The 19,685-nt window shown below is 44.8% G+C and overlaps 1 protein-coding gene across 1 annotated transcript in view; it reads left to right on the top strand.

Annotated features, from left to right (window-relative positions):
- Positions 1-2: 2 nt before the first annotated feature.
- Positions 3-19,685, top strand: part of PLD1 (phospholipase D1) — a gene marked incomplete at its 5' end in the record, with an annotated part of 34,946 nt that continues 15,263 nt past the window's right edge. The window contains 13 exons of the mRNA XM_010169884.1: positions 3-37; positions 565-657; positions 3,211-3,363; positions 4,320-4,469; positions 5,771-5,854; positions 7,583-7,664; positions 10,750-10,860; positions 12,181-12,381; positions 13,067-13,283; positions 14,159-14,272; positions 16,792-16,920; positions 17,266-17,384; positions 17,543-17,656. Of these exons, the coding sequence (XP_010168186.1) occupies positions 3-37; positions 565-657; positions 3,211-3,363; positions 4,320-4,469; positions 5,771-5,854; positions 7,583-7,664; positions 10,750-10,860; positions 12,181-12,381; positions 13,067-13,283; positions 14,159-14,272; positions 16,792-16,920; positions 17,266-17,384; positions 17,543-17,656 (1,602 nt within the window). The remainder of the gene's footprint in view (positions 38-564; positions 658-3,210; positions 3,364-4,319; positions 4,470-5,770; positions 5,855-7,582; positions 7,665-10,749; positions 10,861-12,180; positions 12,382-13,066; positions 13,284-14,158; positions 14,273-16,791; positions 16,921-17,265; positions 17,385-17,542; positions 17,657-19,685) is intronic.

Consider the following 19,685-nt stretch of genomic DNA (forward strand, 5'->3'; position numbering starts at 1 on the left):
AGCTGTCATTCATCCACGACCTGGGACCAAAGGGCATGTGAGTTGTGAGCTCTGTCTTTGTGAGTTATGGTTCACCAAGAGCATGGCTTTATAAATAAATACTATTCAAATCGATGGTTTTCTTTTCTTGCCAATAACTGAGTAGGGAATATTTTGCCATCTGGATATAAAAATGTATTAATGTTCAGGCAGAAACACTAGAAATTTGGGAAATAGTCCTGGAAGTGGGCTGCACTGTGAGATGTGGGCTGCAGTTCATCATTTGGCTCATGGGGTTTCTCCCCTTCCCTGCCCACAGCTTGTTGACCCCCTTGTTCTGCTTGTGCCATGGAACAGGGCTCTGCATTTCTGAAATCTGCCCGATTTCCTTCTGTGGGGTTGTTTTTGCCCTTTTTCCAGCTTTCCAGGCGGTGGCACAGAGGCTGCTCAGGTACGGCTGGACATACCAGGAACCATCCCTGGGTGTAGGGGCTGGGGGGTCCAGCAAATGTCCTCTACTTGAGAGCCCCTTGCACCTCCAGGAGAGCTGTGCCACCCGTCCTGACCGTGTTTCTGTCCTTGCAGAGAAGGGCTGATCATGAAGCGCTCTGGGGGCCACCGCATACCTGGCCTGAACTGCTGCGGCCAAGGAAGGATGTGCTACAGATGGTCCAAAAGGTACTGCTGGGGCGGGCAGAGGTGGCAATGCTGTGTGCTCCTCAAAAATCCTCATTTGTTTTGGGTTTGTTTGGGGTGTTTTTTCTCCCAAAAAGCCTACGAGGGAGATTCTTACTTTACAAAAGCCACAGATTTTCAGGTGGAAAGAGTCCATAGGCTATTCCCTCCTGTGTGGAGGGTGCTGGGTCTTTTTTTTTCTGCTTTGGAATTCATAGAAGGGACATGTGGCTCCAGAAGAAAATTTGAATTTCCTACAGCCCCACGCTGGCAGAAATGGCAATAATGCCCTGGTCTGTGCCCAGCTTTCCCTGCTGCCAGAGCACCCAGGGCTCTGTGCCTTCGGGAGGGGACGTGGCTGGTGACACTGCCCCAGCCAGATTTCAGCCCACTTTTCTGAGCTTCCCTTCTTCAATTTACAGAAAGAAAACCAGTTAATTGAAACGGTATCTGGATTGCTTTGGCACTGGATTAAATTGGTCGTGACCAGCAACAAGGAGCTCTGTTTGGTGCAGTTAACCTTGGAATTAAATACATTGCCTCTTTCTTATTACTGCACGTGCTTAAATGCCTGTATTTCCATGGGAGTTTTCACAAGTCATCCCGTTCCCATGTCCCTTCCTGCTGCAGGCAGACAGAACTTACTGTCCCTGTCCCTTTACCTTCAGTGTTAGATCTCAGTGTGTCCTGGGGCTACAGCACAGGGAGGTGTGTGCTACAGAGGAGTATGTGTGTTACCAGTTAGCATCCAAAAAATGCAAGGGGTATTTCCTGGAGCTCACTCTTCCTGGACAAATCTTTCCCTTTGAAAATCCAAATAGCACATATCTGCCTTCTAGCAACAATTTCTTGGTCTAAGCACTATTCACCTTTGGATTTCAGCATTGCCAATGGGCTGTGGTTAGTTTATCTTAAAAATTTGTTTTCTAACAAAATCTTTCTGTGTTCATGTGAAGAAAAGGTCCTTTTTCTTAATGTAATGTTACAGAAGATATCTGTAAAGAGTACGCAAGGAGGTGAGGATTTGACCTTCTTCCAGGTCAAATAATTAAATTATCTCCAATTCTTTTTTTCTCTTTTATGGAAAAAAAAAAAAGCTTTTCCTATCAAAACCTTTTATTTAACTCTTCCCTATGTTATGCAGAGCTCAAGCTTTACAAGGGGGCAGTAGCACATTCAGCTCTGCAACTGATCTCATTTCTCCTTTAGAGCCTAAAAGGGGGATGGGAATAGTGTTTGAGTGGGATTGTGTGCAGAGTAACACAGGAGGGGCACCAAATCCCCACCATGGCCTGCCTGGATCAATCAAGAAGCAAATACCAGTAATATTTCCCACAGAGGGTAATTTAAGTGAAGGATTTCAGGACATGTCAAGCTTGGGGCAGGCTGTGGCTGTCCTTTTCCCACAACAACTTTGCTATGGGCATTGGGGTTTTGTATCTCAAATTAATTTCACTTTTCATAGTAGGTTGGATGTGTTATGGCCACGAGAGCTGTGGAAAGGGACACAGAGGAGGACAGTGGGGTGATGCCATGGATGGGCATGGGTAGGACTTCTTGGGCATGGAGAGCTGCCTGGGAAGAGCAGAAAGGGAAATGCTTGAAAGTGTGCCCCATGGGATGTTTGGGGGTGAAATTATGGGCCAAACAGAGAGGGAGGTATTTTAGCACCAAAGGAGAGGTGATACTGGGATACTCTTTAATGGCCCTGAAAGAAAAAATACAGGATCTGGAAGCAGATGAGGAGCTGGGGCTGTTACTAAAGATACGAGAATGAACAGATTTTTTTGGTATTTTCTGTTGCTTTGTCTGTTTCTGAGTGTGCAGAAGAATGAGGCGAAGGTCTGGTGGTGGAGACCTGTGTGGGACAGAGGGGGCTGGTTACCCCAGCTACGCTGCGGGGGGAGAGAAAATTAGAAATGTCATTCACAGTAAAAAATGTGCTTTTTCCCAATATTGCCTTCAGGCTACGATGTTTATGTAAAACCTGCCGGTCATCTCTCATTGTGTATTTCTAACAGGGTGCCTGTTGCTTGGCAATAAAAGCTTTCCAAAATGCCTTGTTCATATATTTTGATAGGAGTGAAAGTGATCCCAGCATCATAATTAATGTTAGAAATGTCAAGTAACACCTAGATAGCATACAAGCTGAATTAAAATCTGGCATGGAAGAATCCTTATTGCATCTTGCCCGGTGTTGAAATTCCTGGCAGGGAGGTTTGTGGACAGGGAGAGGGTGTCACTAATTTTGTTAGACACAAGAATCTATATTTTCAAAGACTTCTGTAAAAAGGAGTCACACAAATAACTCTAAGTCTTACATCAAATTCAAACTTATTGCCCAGGTTCATAAAATAGGAGCTTTTCTGCTCAAGAAAACCATACCCTGGACTGAAACGAAATGTTACCTTTTAGTTGAACGCTTTCCTTTCCCTGAGAAATGATTTGCATTTGTTTTGAAGGAAATGTTTTTTCACTTTATTAGTCTTTTCTATCTCATGTGTTGAAGACCAGCATGGGTGCAATACAAGTTACGGGGTTGCTGTGCCTGTGCAGGTGGCTGGTGGTGAAGGACTCTTTCCTGCTCTACATGAAGCCGGACTCGGGGGCTATTGCCTTTGTCCTGCTGGTCGATAAGGAATTCAACATTAAGATAGGCCAGAAAGAAACAGAAACTAAATACGGTTTGCAGATCGACAATCTCTCTAGGTAAGAAATACAGACTTTATTTAGACCTTTTTTTTTCCCCCCCCACTTTGCTTTTGCCTTTTTTGAAGGAGGAATCGCTGCTCCCACCCCGGGGAGGGGTGAACAGGGCTTGATGTGGTGCAGCTCAGCTTCCCACAGGGCTCAGCCCTGGGAGGCTGCTGGTGTGTCCATACCTGCTGGAGATGTGGCCTGTAATGCTGATCATTCCCAATGTCTTAATGAGGCATTTGGAGCCTCAGCCACCGCTCCTCCATCCTCACGGGTATTGCTCGTGCCTCGGGGCACACTGCATGTTGAGTTGCACAGTCTGTTTTTCCAGCAACTGCTTACAGTAATTTTCTAGGTGCCTTGTTCCTTTATGCTGCAAGCAGGGATGTGTTACTCTACATCTTTACGGTGAGGGTGACAGAGCACTGGGACAGGCTGCCCAGGGAGGGTGTGGAGTCTCCTTCTCTGGAGACATTCAAAACCCGCCTGGACGCCTTCCTGTGTGATCTCATTTAGGTTCCTGCTCTGGCAGGGGGATTGGACTGGATGATCTTTTGAGGTTCCTTCCAACCCCTGACATTCTCTGATTCTGTGATCCCAGCCAGAGTATTACCCAAAAGACATGCTAGTTGGGAGAAGAAGATACTTAATATTTTTATGGTAGTGTACAGTATAAATTAATGTTTTAAAAAAATACAGCATTAGCTAAGTCCAACTCTCCTCCAAGTTAAGCTGATTTAATTTATTAATTTAAATGTGGGGTGGGTTTTTTTAGTGCTTGGCAATGCAATACAGTGGCAGTCACTCAGCACAGCTTTTGCAAACAGAACAACAAAGCAAAGTCCTTTTTGCTTAAGTAAAACATGACTGATAGAGGCGCATTTATCAACATGTACAGACAGCGAGGAGCAGCCCAATTAAACGTACGTGGCTTCAGCATCCTGCCCCATGCGTTGTCTCTTTTACAGGTCACTGATTTTGAAGTGTAACAGCTACAGACATGCCCAGTGGTGGAGGCAGGGCATAGACGAGTTCATTCGGAAACATGGCAAGGACTTCCTCACCGAGCACCGCTTCGGCTCGTACGCGGCCGTGCAGGAGAACACGCTGGCCAAGTGGTGAGGACCGCGGCGAGGCTGCGACTGGATCACGGTGCCTTAGGCACAGTTACCTGCAGCAGGACAGGCAGACACCTGCCTGTGTTAGCCCCGGGGCTGGTGAACAGAGCTGGTGGCATTCGGTAGCTGAAGGGACTGATGATAATTAACAAAGTTGGAAAAAATGAGGCTTTGTTCACCAGAAACAGAATAGCAGTACTGGTGACAGGAGTGCTTTGATCCTGTTATGGTTTTGCATCGTACCTAATAGCATTTTGAAACATCCAGTTTTGTTTGAATTGGAAGACACTGGGTATTTATTATTGTAATGATAAAAATGGTATTTTAATGCACATATAATTGGCAGGATGCTCATGACTTAAAACCAGAACTGCTCTTTCATTAAGATATTCCTGGCTTCAATTTTATCCCAGTTTCTGATTCTGGAAATGCTCTTTCCGAAGGGTTTAGGTTTTGGGCTCTGGGTTGTAAGCCCACGGTAAAGCACATGCTGTTGAAAACATCTGCCTCTTTGGCTACTATAGCTCCCTCCCAAAGCAGCTGTGCTGCAGCCTGTCCTGCCCGTGCTCCTCTGCAACTCATGGTCTGGTCACATCCTTCATGCTCTGAAATGCAGGATATGTCCTGCTCACCACATTTGCAAGGCCGATTCTCATTCTGTAAGGCCACCTTGCCCTTCCAGGCACCATGGATGTGGTCAGATGCAAATGTCACTCATCTGGTTGAAGAGCAGCATCAAATTCAGGCCGTGCAGATTGGCTTTGCAATGAAAGAGAATCAGCAAATGCAAATGTGGGTATAGTCTAAGGGTGACTGGGCTTTGTGAATAGTTCCACAAGAAATCCTCCTGTCCATACTGTAACCTAATTACACTAAACCATTCCCAGAAGCACCTCAAAAAATTGATTCTATCTGGAAGCAAACCCTTGCAGTGCTCTCACTGCAGCTTCTGCCTTGCAGCAACTGCTGCCCTAATAGTTTCTGTAAATGAGCACAAACACCACTCTGCCATCCGTTCCTGAGAGCCAAACCTAGCTCACACATCAAGCAAAACCCAAGAATATTGTGTGTGGTTGGCAGAAGTGGCACTTAATAATCCCTTATTGTGCTGTTTCATTAAGCTACTAATAGCAGCATGAAATTCTCCCTGCGTCTTGTCCTAATTCTTGAAATTAGGTTTGTGTTTGCTTTTGAGAAGAGCATGTAAATGGCATTAACATGGAACTTTCAGTCTTGAGCTATGGACTTTGTTTAATAAGGTGGAGGAAAACGAGATCTCTGTGCTGTGTTTGCTTTTACAGGTATGTAAATGCCAAGTGGTACTTCGAAGATGTCGCAAATGCCATGGAAGCTGCTAAGGAAGAAATTTTCATCACAGATTGGTGGTTTGTACTTACGTGTTTAGATGTTGACCAGCCGTCTCTCTTGGGACATTCCTGACAATGCGGCACTGTTTGGAGGCCCTACAGTATGGCAACTAGCCGTGCAGCCAGATGGTTTGGCAGCACACCCAAACATCTCCTTGTGTTGTATTCAAAGGCCTTTTCAGGAGGGTTGGCAGCAAAAGCACATGCTTGAAATCAACAGCTTGGTTGTCTCCTTCCAAGGAGAGGCCTGAAATTGCATAAAGGCACCACCTGAATTGCAAATGTTATAGCTTGAGGTGCTTATCAGGAGTGTAAATGGCTGCAAGGGCAAGGGGCCCAAGGGGCAGGAATGTCTGTCAGTGTATAAAGGCACATGGATAATCAAAAACCTCTGATCCTGCATGGGATCCTCCTTTCAGCTCCTCCCCTCTGTCTTGGGAAACCTCATGCCAGCGATGAGAGCATCTCGGGAGGGATGTGTGATTTTGCTCTGCTGTTAAATGGCCCAGACAATGGAGTTTTGTCATCTCTTCTGAGCTGTGTGGCTACTGAAGGACCTGGCTTTGCCCACTTCTTAACTAGTAATTCAGTATGTTTATGCAGAGCTCTGGTTCCTGTTTGAGGCAGAAGAAGGCTGCTCTCGCAGACTCAGGGCAGAGTTTTAAAGCTGGATGCCAGTTGTCTTACCTTTGTAGAGATTAGTCTGGCTGAGCCAGCCTGGATCTCAGGGATGAGATGGTAGGGCAGGCTTCCAAGACACAGCTCAGATGTCCTCTTTAACCTTGGACGTGTCTCTGCTCTTTCTCCATTGGTAAAATGAACCTCTTGCTACTAATCCACTGCCCATAGGAACTGCAAGGATTAGTTCTTAGGTGGCAATTACTGTGAGAAAACTAAATACTCTGTTAGTATTTACTGGGGTAAACCTGTTTCCTAACATGACCACAGATAAACCCAATGCTTCTGGATCCTCATATGCAACATCAAGTAGAAATGCAAGAGTACCACGTTTCAGACCCGTTATCTCTTACTTAATGTTTTATTCAGACAATTGTTAATGTATCTTGGAATTTCAAAACTTGTGTGGAACTTGGAGTTTAAGGTAAAAATGCTGTTGTCAGGAGCATGTTTTTAGGATATAGCAATATGCTTTATCGAAGCACAAGTTCCCATGCTTGGTACAAAAGTAAAGGAATAAAATTCTGTCACTTTGCTTTGCAGGAGTTAGATTAGATTGCTTAATTATTCCTTGTAATTCTTAAAGCTAAGAAGCAATAAAATGTCCTGTTAAGAGATCATATTGCTTTGTCTTTAGGCAGCAAGGAAAATTCAGCACAAATCTATGCTACTCAGATAGCCTAAGCACCAGGAGAACTGAAATCCCACTCTTATTTATTTTTTTATGTCTACACATTTGTTTCAAATCTACCTTGGGGTTTTCTTTTGTTGTATCTTTTTTCATAGATAGAACCCACGTTTCCCCATTTATACATCAGTGTTCAACTTGGTCTCGTGGGTTGTTGAACACTAAGATGAATGTGCTGGATGCACCCCCTGCCCTCTACAATGCTCTAGTATTAAAAAACAAAGAGCATGATGTTGGAGGATGCATCACTCTGGGACATGAACCTTCACATCCACTTTATATAAACTTTGATTTCTTTGCTTCCCAAGTTGGTTATTTAGGCCAGTGCTTTGTTTGCAGACTACATACGCTGTGTTTTTTCCAACTCTTTATTTTCTCAGGCTGAGCCCAGAAATCTTCATGAAACGACCCGTTGTGGAAGGAAATCGCTGGCGGCTGGACTGCATCCTCAAGCGGAAAGCGGTGAGTGAGCTCCAGCTGCAACCTTCACCCTGCAGAAAACCCCACACACCCACCCAGTTACGGGGTCATACTGGGACTGGAACGTTTGAACCATTTATTTTGGTAGGGATGAGAGTTCAAGCTGGGTAAGCCTCCTTTCAGATGGCCTCTGAAAGCTACATGTTTTGATTTGCTCCCCTGGTTTGGGCTTGGAACAGCTCAGAGGCAGAAGGGTAGACCCTCTGATTGCCCCTTCAGGTCCTTCAGCCTTGCATTGTGACTACCCCAGCTCATGGTGGGGTCAAAGAGCTGTTGCTCTCCAGTGCTCTCCTCGTGGCATATATAATTTAGAGTTAAGGGAAAGACAGCACTTTGTGGTGGCTCTTGGTAGGTGGTTTGTACGTTACTGTGTTGTGCAGATCCTCTCTTTCATTACCTCATATTGTCTCTGTGCTGCAGCTTTCCAAGCTGCAGCTGTGAAAGGTACCATCAGTCTGCCAAGAAAATCAGGATGTCATGAACTAAAAGTCCCTTGGTATCATCCAGAGGTTCATGCTAACTCACAATAGCTGCCTTATCTCATCTTCTGTGCTTGATATCTTGCATAGGTCCTTGCTACAACTTAAACACCAAAGAACTGATGTTCTTGCTGTTCACACATCGTTCCTTGCTACAGTAAAGAAGTGCCTGTTGACATGAAACATCATCCTAGCGTCCCCCAGCCCTGTTACCCTGATGGAGCCCCTCTTGATTTTTTCCTGCCCAGACCAAGCTGCCCAAAGCTCTTCTTGGCATAGCTCTTTCACAGCTGCTACCATTGGTAATAACAAATTTTAGTGAAGCCTGAGAAAGGCCAAAGCCTGAAAGGTTTTTCTATTTTATTATTTTTATTTCCAAGAATAACTTACATGATTAGAAAAGCTTTAATTTTTTTTTTTTTGGTAGCTGCCTTTTACTACATGAATGTCTCCTGGTTTTCTTTGTTCCTACCCACCCTTTTCTATATTCTCATGGTTCTTGTGGCTGCTAAGAGGAGGATGATCAGCTGTTCCCTCCCAGTCTGTCCCCTCTCAGGTGGAGACTCTGGTCATGAGGCTCCGGTGCATTGCTGTGGAGACGGGATGTGGGGAGAGGGCTTCAGCACACTGGAGAAAAAAAAAAAGAGTACAGACACAAGCAGCATCACGTTCCCCAGAGCTGGAATGTGGTGCTCAATGTGTTTACCAGGAGGTGGTAAACATAACTCAGAGACTTGAACTCCTATTTGCATTGCTATGTTATCTGAGTTAATAAATGCTTATGTTCAGTAAGCAAATACTTGTCTAAACTTGATAAGGCTTTTTTCCCCTCTATTTTAATTTCTCCTCTGCTGTTTCCTCCTGAACAGAAAAGCTCAGACCTGCAGTTGGCTTGTTGTCTTTCCTGGCACTCATCAGGATTCCTGCACAAAGCTCTGTGCTGTTGCATGCTCTCCTTTCTTGTCCAGCACTTTGAGATATGAGCAAGCAACTGCAACTACTAGTTCTGTTCCTCTTTTCTTTAAGCGTTTTCATCTCAAAAACCAGTTTATTTTGTTGCTGGTTGTACTCTGCTTTTCAATAACATGTCTGGATCCAGACTATAGAGAACAAGTTTCACAGAGGCAAGTGAGCCAGACAGAGAAGCTGAGTGTGACGAGTTTGTGAATGTGGGCTGTACTTCAGTTGTTGACCCAACCCACGATAACCCCAGCGCTAGAAATGGTAGCTTGTGCCACGTGAGCAGTGAGTCAGGAAGGGAGGCATGACCAGGGAAGTCTCTTGAACTCCTGATGTGGTAGAAGGGCAGGAGTCCAGGTGGACATGCTGAAGTAGTCTTTGACTCCCTCTCCTTCCAAACTAGTCTTTGTCATAGTCCTCACCCACTCTGCTTGCTGCTTTAAAATTAAAAAAAAAGGAATTTTTTGTGTCTGTCTGTTGTTGATTTGGAAGAATTGTATTTTCTGGCAAATGAAACGTGGCTACGGGGCATGCTCACTAGATGGGAGAATTTGGCTTTGTTTGTCATGTTGACATGGATTTTCCTATGGCTATAAATACCTCATAAGAGTGAGGAGTGATTTTAGGTTAGTTCCTGGAAATACTTGCCTGCTCTTTCACTTTGGTTTCTTGGCATTTCTTTGATTTGACAGGGCAGTTGCCAAGCCGGTGTCTCAGTATTGGGGTAACATATATGTATTTATATATGTACAGCGCTGCCTTGGACTTCTCTGGGTGCAGTGGGGAGCAGAATATCCTCCACAATGTAGAAGCTGCCTAAGCTCTCAGTAGCAGCTTTATGGGGATAGGAACTTAAAAGGCTGTGAAAAGTTTCAGTCCCAAGTTTAAGCTGGCAAACTCCACTGCAAGATTGTAAACCACACTGATTTATGGCAATGGAAGGTTTCCCAGTGTGTGTCCAGCATCTGCTGAGGTTCAGGAAGTACTTGGCAATTTTGAAAGTACTTTAATAAGTGTCCTTAGAAACCCTCCTGTGGACACCATTCTAGTCACAAAAAGCTCCATCCTTTGAGCACTGCTCAGTATTCCAGGAGCTTGTTTAGCTCTACCAGCAGAAAGAGCTTATTTGCTGGTGTTGAGTTGGTTGCATCCCCTTTGGGAGAGAAGTGTCCGTATGACTGCACTGGTATTGTGTCCCGCAGAGGATTTTAGCTGTAGGCAAACCCCAGGGCAACATGAAACAGAAGAAAACTGAACTTCAGTGGATGTGTGCAACACTATTTTACATGGAGTGAATCATGTTTGCAAAATTTTACCTGAAAGGATGTTTAAAAGGGGCTGCTATAAGGCCGTGCTGTTGGGAGGCCTTGGTGCAGCTCAGCTCTTTACGTGTGAATCCATGTGCCAAGTCCTTCTCTGGAGACTGAACAGTTTCCCTGAGCGATGTGGGTCCATGCATGTTGTGGGACCACAGTGGTGGATCTGGAAGAGCATAATGAAGAACAAGTGCAAATACTGCGGTCTGCAGGCACAACGTCCTTCCTGCCCCTTAGCTTGTCCTTGCTTCAGAAGTGCTCTGTATCCATTGACCTACGTGCACACCACGTGTTTCTTTTTATTTCTGACAGCAACAAGGAGTGAGGATTTTTGTTATGCTGTACAAAGAGGTGGAGCTTGCCCTAGGGATCAACAGCGAATACAGCAAGCGGACGCTCATGCACCTCCATCCCAACATTAAGGTAACTGTGCACCGGGCAGTCTGTGAAGGATGTTTGCATCCCTTTGTTCTTGACAGCTAGCGCTGACCCTCAGCATGTTTAAGCATGAACTGGAAGAACAGCAGGAGTGGGAATAGTCTGAGATGATGAGAATCACCCATACATGGATTACCACATCCATCAACTTCATTTCTTTAGATTATAATTGAAAATAAAATTGCTTTAGTTTAGACTTGCCACAGCAACTATTCGTCTAATTCACAAGAAACATATTTCATGTGACAAGTTAATGGGGTTACATCAAATGGAAAACTACAACTTGAGAATGCTGTCTCATTTCAGCATTTCTGTTCACATATAGCTGGTGAGAGTCAATGCTGGATGTTTATGTTCCCATCGTAAATGAACAGCATTGCTCTGTCCCGTGCTGTTTTGCTGCTGCTCTGGCACCGAGCAGAAAATGAGTTGTGGCGCACGAACCAGTAGATAAAGTTAGATGCAGTCACTTGAAATTAGAGACATATGTATTTTAATGAGCAATAAGATATGTTATGCATGAGGGTGACTAACAAGCTACTAGATTAATAGATCTATTGTCACTTGATCAGTTGTCACTGTGAAGGAAAGCATCCGCTCACCATCATCTTTGCAGCAAGGCTGGAAGGTGTAAGTGGAAGATAATGTGCTAGCTGTGTAACAGGTTTTGGGAGGAGCAGCCAGGTGAATATCTGTAGCTTTTTCCCCAGGAAGCTGGTCTAATGGCTCTCCTCTAAAATGAAAAAATAAACCTGTAGACGGTATGCTTAGATATAGAAATTACTTTGCCATAAACACATGTCGAAAAGAATCTCATAAACAAATGTCAAACAACTTGCTGATTTTAAATGAGGAAAAAAACCAGCCAACTTCTCATTTCACTTATGTAGTGGCAACAACCAAAGTAGTGAGTCAGATCACCAATATGTTGTTTTCTTTTAGTGCAAGCTCTGTGTTTGAAAGCTCAGCTCTACTGAAAGCATGATTTTATTTGTTGAAACAGTTCCCTTGACTATGATCCTCTTATGAACACTATTGTAAGCGTGACCTGTCCCCGTATCAGTAACCGTTGCTGCTCAGGAGTATCTGCGTCCTGGGGAAACACCTGACTGCCAGTAAGGCTGAGCTCAACTAGGCAGGGGTCATGTAGCTTCAGAAATTACAGCAGTCTGTGTGCATGCATCTTTTAAAACCTCCAGGGTTTCTCTGTCATCCCAAGCAGCCTAAAAAAGCTGGGCAGCTCTCTGGCTGGATGGATGCAAATTGGGCAATGACACTGAGCTTGAGTGCTGATTTTCTCCCCAGGTGATGAGACACCCAGACCATGTATCCTCCTCTGTGTACCTCTGGGCCCACCACGAGAAGCTCGTCATTGTTGACCAGTCAGTGGCATTTGTGGGTGGCATTGACTTGGCATATGGCAGGTGGGATGACGATGAGCATCGCCTGACCGACGTGGGCAGCGTCAAACGGATGGTGAAGTCGGTGTCCACGATCAACCTGGCAGTAAGTGAGCTTGCTTCAGCTGGTGGCCATGGTCAACATCTGAGTGTCAGGTTTGCACAGGGGATGAACAAGCTGTGTCTGCTCCTAAGCACAGGGTTGGGTTTAGGAGGTTTAAAGAGGAATAGTAATGGGAAGGAGGAGTTATCTGAGCATTGAATAACTCTTTAGGGCTAGATCCTGACCAGCCCATGCTAGGGCACAGGGATACACAGTTAGTGTTCCTGTAGAGCTTGGACCAGCAGTTACAATTTGGAGATTATGTTCTTATTAAAACTTAGGTAGCAATGCACAGTGAGCACTTGCAGAGTGCTCTGATCTTCTGGATATTTGAGCCCTCAGCAGATACCTTGCTTGCTGAGCTTTCTGCTAACCTGGGTCTGTATGCAACCAGATATCTCTTAAAAAAATTTAAAGAGGTCTAAGTTTGTGGTAATTTCAAGGGGAGTAATAATCCAGGGTAAATTTATGGGTTTGAAGAACGTTCTGCTAGCAGCAATGGGTTTTTCTGTCAAGTGCCTCCTTAGTACAGACTCTCCCTCAAAAGCATTCATAGTTCCCACCAAAGTGTGTCTTTGGAGCAAAGTTTGGCTCATGGTTGTTTCTGAGCATTGATATACATGATAATCTGTAATTAAAGGGGAAGCTGTCTGTACATCACCTGCAGCAACATCCTGTGTCTTTTAAGTCTTCAGCAGAGTCGTCTGAACGTGTGCCTCTGCAGTCTCAAGCTCTGTCCCCAGAAAGCCCCTTGTTCCAGAGAAATTCTGATGATGCCCCAGACACATCAAAAATGAAAGGAGTAGGAAAATCCAAAAAGTTTTCAAGGTTCACTATTTACAAGCATCTCCATAAACACGGCATGCACCACGCTGACAGCGTCAGCAGCATAGACAGTGAATCAAGTAAGTTATGTTCTTCAGTTAAACAACATCTATAAAGTGTGTGTGGAGATGGGTGGGTGGGTGGGCATGCATATTCACATCACTCCTAGGGTAATGTGTTCTTTGTAAGGAAGGGAAGTTGATGAATTTCTTAACGATCAGAATAATAACTGTGTAGTCAATATGTAAATTTGTCTCACTGCCAAATATACAAGAAAAGTTTAAAGTGGGTTTGCATTTAGTTAATTAGCAATTGTCGTGAGCCATCAGGTGACGTGATAGGGTGTACGTGGTATTGAATGTTTATATTGCTGGAAATTTTTTGGCTTTCAAGGGAGAATCGAATCTTTCATTTTTCAACTTGTATTTATTTTAACAAGCTAAACAGTTTCTGAACGTGATTATCTTCTCTCATAGACTAGTGTTACCTAGGTTTAAATCACTTCACTTAAATGGAAATGTTCCCAGTTTACCCACTTACTAGAGAGGAGAGACTGTTCAGCAGTTGAATATTTGAATGCAGCTTTTAATTTAATTACCCCACATTGAAAACCTGTTTCAAAGCTAAAATTATAAGGATCAGCTTGATGTTTGTTCCAGCATGGAATCCTTCCTGAAATCTATTCCTGAAGTCCTCAGCTCCTGAAGCTGCATATTGCTCACTATGGGAACTTATTTCAGTTTCCATCACTCCCCACATGGATCCTTCTCCTGTTTTAAAACCAGCCAGGTCTTGAACTTGGTCCTTTGCCCGTTGGTCACTTGTAGTTTCAGCAAATTGATGTCTCTTTTGAGATCCTGTCATGCCAGGTGCCTTCAGACAAGATCAGGCACCAGCGTAGCAGAAGTGGATGTGTGGTTTTGACATAAATAGAGCATCTCTTGACTTTCTGCAGGTTACTGTAACCCCACTAGAAGTCAACCGAATATAATCCAGAGTTTAAAGCCCCATCTGAAAATGTTCCATCACCACCCTGAATCCAAACAGGGGCTCACTGAGCCTCGGGAGGGTAAGTGGAGGAGGGCAGAGGTGCAGACCCCTCCAGGCTTTAGCTGCTAATGTTTTTGCATTGTAACGATGGTGAGAGTTAGGTTGTGTGCCAGGATCAGCTGTTGCTGCTTGTTGTTCTCCCAGGAACCCCTCTGAGGACATCCTGGCAGAAGAGCCTTCTCCAGAAGCTTCAAAAACTGCAGCATAAATAAATAAAAATTAAAAAAATAAAATCACAACTCAAAAAACCACCACAACAACAACAAAAAAACCCTAAAGAAATTTGCAATAATGACAGTAGGAATCACTCTGATTCTGGTATAGGATGGTTTCAGCAGTTCTCTTCCTGTGAAGGAAGGGGCTTATTACTGGAATTCAGAATTTCTGTACTGACTATTTTAAAATAAGCCCGATGCAGGAAGAGAGATACAAACAGAGAGAGGAAACAGCAAAGTAGCTGCTGCCAGACCTATGTTTGGTTGAAGACTTGGAGGTCCTCCCCCTTCTGCCCCTTATTAAAATCAATGAAAGCATACTCAGTGGAGAAAGGCGTTGGGTGGATACAAGCACTGAGCTGTTCTGATCTCTGGGCCGATGTTGGACAGACCTGTTTCAGTATGGTACCTCATCGAGACGCCTTGGAGTTCTGGTATGGGGTGAGGAACAGTTCTTCCATGTTTCCTCCAAGACATTAATTGCCAATTATAAAATCTTGGTTATAAAGTAGTGACAGGTAACAAGGAAGAGATGTGTTTGCTTCATGGAAGTGAAGTGTAGTCTCTCCTCTGGTCACCTCATGCTCATTCATGAGTTGGTGTACAGTCATCGAAGCTCAGTAGATGAAGCGTGTTTTGTCCGGATGGCGTGTCCCACCCATTCCCATTCATGCGCGCTGAGTCAGCGATTCCCCAGCTCCACCTGGACTCTCACTAGACACTCCAGCTTCCCCAGGCAGCTGTGGTGCAGACCTACTGCATGGTGTTTCCAGCATGGCATGGCATGGCTCGGCTCAGCGGGGTTGCAGCAGTGCTGGCAGGGCTTGCTTTGTTTAAACTCATCTTAACGATGTCTGTTTTGTTGACTGTTGAAAGAGATTTTCTTGTGCTGAGGGGTTGGTTTTTTTGTGCTAAGGGGTTTTCATGGTTACTTGGTCATGTGGTTGGGTTAGGAGAAGGCTTCTGCTGTTGGCATGTTACTGTGTAATTATCGCAGTAGGGTTTGGTACAGTAGATGAAGGCTGCTCTCAGGGTGGGAAAATAATGTTAGTTAAATGTTTATGGCCTAGGCCAACATTTTTGGTCCTCTTAGGAAAGAGGAAAAAGAGTTCACTCTGCACACAAAATATGCGCCCTAGAAAAGGGATCCTCTTAGGGGGAAATTTCCCTGTCTACAATATTTTAGACCATTTTTGATCACCATCAGTTTGGAATTCAGGATCCATTTGTTCAACATGTATGAGAAGATGACATTGTTATTTGGAAGAACAAAATCAAACAAAACCCACAATAGTTAATGAGGGAACACGAGCTTTTTAATTATCTCATTCTAGTTAATAAAGACTAGTTCTGTTAGAGGAGATGCACTCTGCTATAGAGGCAAATATTAAACTGTTTAGCAGAAAAGTTGGATTTCATTCATTAGGATTGTGAAATAAGTTAAGTAGATGAAATATGTGATGTTCCTGTACATACATCCACTAAGGTTGGTGGCAGCTGGGAGTAGACTGCCACGTGGTAATATTGAGGTGTCGTAGGACTTTGGAAAGGCAATTTATTACAGTGTGATTTTTTTTTTTTTAGTCCAATGTAGAGAGAATTCAGCATCTGTTTTTTGTTTCCATAACAGACTCCTATATATTACCTGTCCTGATAGAAAAATAGAATGGTTTGAGTTGGAAGGGACCTTAAAGCTCATCCAGTTCCAACCCCCCTGCCAGCAGCAGGGACACCTTCCACTAGACCAGGTTGCTCAAAGCCTCATCCAACCTGGCCTTGAACACTTCCAGAGAGGAGCATCCACAACTTCCTTGGGCAACCTGTTCCAGGGTCCTCACCACCCTCACAGTGAAGAACTTCTTCCTAATATCTCATCTAAACCTCCCCTCTTTCAGTTTAAAACCATTTCCCCTTGTTCTGTCATTAACTGCCCTTATGAAAAGTCCCTTCCCACCTTTCTTCTAGGCCGCTTCAGGCACTGTGAGGCCACTATAAGATCTCCCCAGAGCCTTCTCTTCTCCAGGCTGAACAGCCCGAACTCTCTCAGCCTGTCCTCACAGCAGAGGTGCTCCAGCCCTCACATCATCCTCGTGGCCTCCTCTGGACTTGTTCTAGCTGCTCACAAATATTAAAACAGGGAAGAAAAAATACTAATATACATCCTTTAAAGGCAACAGAAAGACTAGGGAGAAAACAGCTTCAGCCAACTGTGATGGGCAAGTCCCACCAATGCTTTCCCAAGGCAGGAAGCCTCTCTCCAGTGGTGTGTGATGGACAGCTGTGACTTTGGAGCGTGTGTTTTTATCTTGTTTGCCTGTGACAGATAAAGGATCCATCCGCAGCTTGAAGACGGGTGTTGGCGAGCTGCTTGGGGAAACCAGGTTCTGGCACGGAAAAGACTATTGCAACTTTGTCTTTAAAGACTGGGTTCAACTTGACAAACCTTTTGCTGGTAAGTGCCTTTGCACCCTGGAAGTCGTTACGTTCCCCTAAACCCTGTTCTGCATCGTTTTGTTCTCAAACTGTATTTTTTTCCTGCTTCTGAGCCAGGACTAATGAGGCTATTTTGGTTTGGCTGCTAAGAAGAAGAAGCAGCAGAACTCCCTTTGAGAGATTCTAGGGCCAATTATGCTGTTCCAGTCCAAGGGCTTGGACTGCGGGTGACTGCATGATAATTCCTCTGCACAGCCCTCGGGGCCATGTCCCAGAAACTTCTGTTTGAGGAGAGGGATACTGTGCTTTTCCACATTCACGTCCTTTGTCTGAAGAGGTCCAAATGTGTTTTCCTGTGCTGTAGACTTCATTGACCGATACACCACCCCAAGGATGCCCTGGCACGACATCTCCTCTGTGGTGCACGGCAAAGCGGCGCGTGATGTCGCCCGACACTTCATCCAGCGCTGGAACTTCACCAAGGTGGGATGTGGGCATCGCTGCTGGGGGCACAGAAATAAATAGAGACCCTGCCTCATCCACCTGCCCTCTGTAGTCATGCATTTTATTTATTTTTTTCATGTTATTCTGCTATGTTGCAATCTCTTAAAGGATTTTTTTTCTTTTTTTCCCCTGGGCAGATTATGAAGCCCAAATACCGATCCCTGTCCTACCCATTCCTGTTGCCAAAATCTCAGCATACTGCTAATGAGTTGAAGTATCAAGTGCCTGAGGCTGTTCATGCCACAGTCCAGGTAGGTGTTGATGGTCTCCTGCCCATGTACTCCTAAGAGAGCAGCTCGTTTTGCATTTTTCCAGCAGGGAGTGTCAATGCCTGACAGACCCTCTGCAGAATGTGAAATTATAAAATGAAAAACTCTCATTTAATTTAACTCAATGCATAGGTGGTCAGATCCTCAATTACAATAAAATAATGCAACTCTTTCAGTAGAAATGCATTAATTTATACCTCAACCTTTGAGATAAGAGGACCAAGCTGCATGCAGTACTCAGGTTGTGGGAACACCGTGACTTTGTACAGCTGTGTAATTTCCTGTTTGGTTTTCTGCTGCTCTTCTTCTAGTGCCTAACACTTGGGTTTTATGTTTTGGGAAGGCCTGATGGGTTGAGGTTGCCCACTGAATATCTATCTCAGATCTTAGAGCAGCTTACCAGGCCCCCACCACCTCCCTCAGACAGGTAGTGGTCAGCTAGAGCCCAGCATTAAGTGGAGTCTTGGGGCTGTTGCTTTTTTCATTGAACTTCATCTGCATTATATTATTCAGCCACTCAGCCCTGTGGGTCCTCTGCAGTTCTGGCCCACAGTCTTGTTTATGACAATCATCTTCACAGTCATAATTGCCAGGTTACCTATATTTAAAACCCTGTTAGCTATATTGAGTTCATATATTGAATAGTACTGGTACCCAGCAGAAACATGGACTTGTTGAAGAATACAAAGTCAAAATAGTTATGCTGAAGCAGCAAAACAATTGTGTGTCTCTGTGGATGAAAGATGTATGAAAAAAAGAGCAATTAGACCAAAACCAGGAAAAATGTGTGCCTTTGCTCTTTGTAAGGAGTGGTCCACCCAGATGACAGCAATACTTGGGGAAGCTTAGTGTAACAAGATGCATTTTTCTGGGTTTGTGGGTTGCCAGGGCATTGTCTGCTCCTCCCCACGTGGTGTGAGGGATGGCCAGCACGGGGATCTTGTGTCTTGGATCTCGAGTGTTTGACATCAGCCTCCAAAACAATGCTTGCAACTTATTGAGAAATAATCTCACTTCAGGCACCATCACGCTTCCTGGTGGCTGTAAATGTCTCCCTAGCTGTGTCTGTGACACCAGCTTTTTGGGAAATATTGCTCTCCTGGAAGTGAGGGAGCTCGTGTCCCCTGAGAGCGCTCTAACCCCAAGATAAGCCTCAACTTCTAAATCATGGCGTTTGCTGTTGCAAAAAGTTAAGCTCTACTGATTACAGAACTGAAAGCAGATCCCAAAGGAGAGAAACTAAGCTGAGCACAGTCTAGGTCCAGCTTTCCTTCAGTCTGTACTGCAGAGCTGCTGGCTCAGGGCATCAGCCTGTGGGAGAGGAGGATGAAGCTCAAATGATGACCACTAAATGCCGTATGTGCCAGTGCTGAGTGGTGGGTGAGCTGTTTGGAAACCAGCCTTGTCATGGCATTGATGGGGCATTGCAAATAACTGATACATTCCAGGAAATGAGGAGCTGTTCTCAGCAATGCCATAAACAGCAAAAAGAGAGCGGGTTTGTCTTGTAAATTATTCATTTGAAACTACCTTGCTCATATCTAATTTATGTCAAATTGCAGCTTTCAGAGACCTGTCAGGGTAGCCCAGCCCTGCATATAGCCAGATAAATAAAACTATATGATATGAGGCTGAAAATATGTTGCCCTGCAGTGTACCAGCCTTCCCAGTATGAGGGAAGACTGTGGGGGAGAGCATTTGCAGCACCAAGCGTGGTGGATGCAGTGAGGGTGGCTGCTCTGCCCAGGCTGGTGCACCCTGCCTGGGTGCAGGTCACTTGGCCCCGGGCTGCTTGCAGCTGGGATGTGACCTCTGGATGATGTCCCCGAGCTCCAAGGCATGGTTTTACATGCACACTTTGTAATTTTGGCTGTCTCCTCCATAATGCTCGTACTGGCCTGGTTTCCATCGATCCTCACTCAGGTGGCACAAGTGCCCTGAGCATCCCTGAAGCCCTGGCTGTGGGTCAGTGAGCGGCTCAGGCTCTCCTTCTCATGAAGGTTTCACATTT

This window comes from Antrostomus carolinensis, unplaced genomic scaffold, assembly GCF_000700745.2.
Source record: "Antrostomus carolinensis isolate BGI_N321 unplaced genomic scaffold, ASM70074v2 scaffold17620, whole genome shotgun sequence".
In the NCBI taxonomy this organism is placed as follows: Eukaryota; Metazoa; Chordata; class Aves; order Caprimulgiformes; family Caprimulgidae; genus Antrostomus; species Antrostomus carolinensis.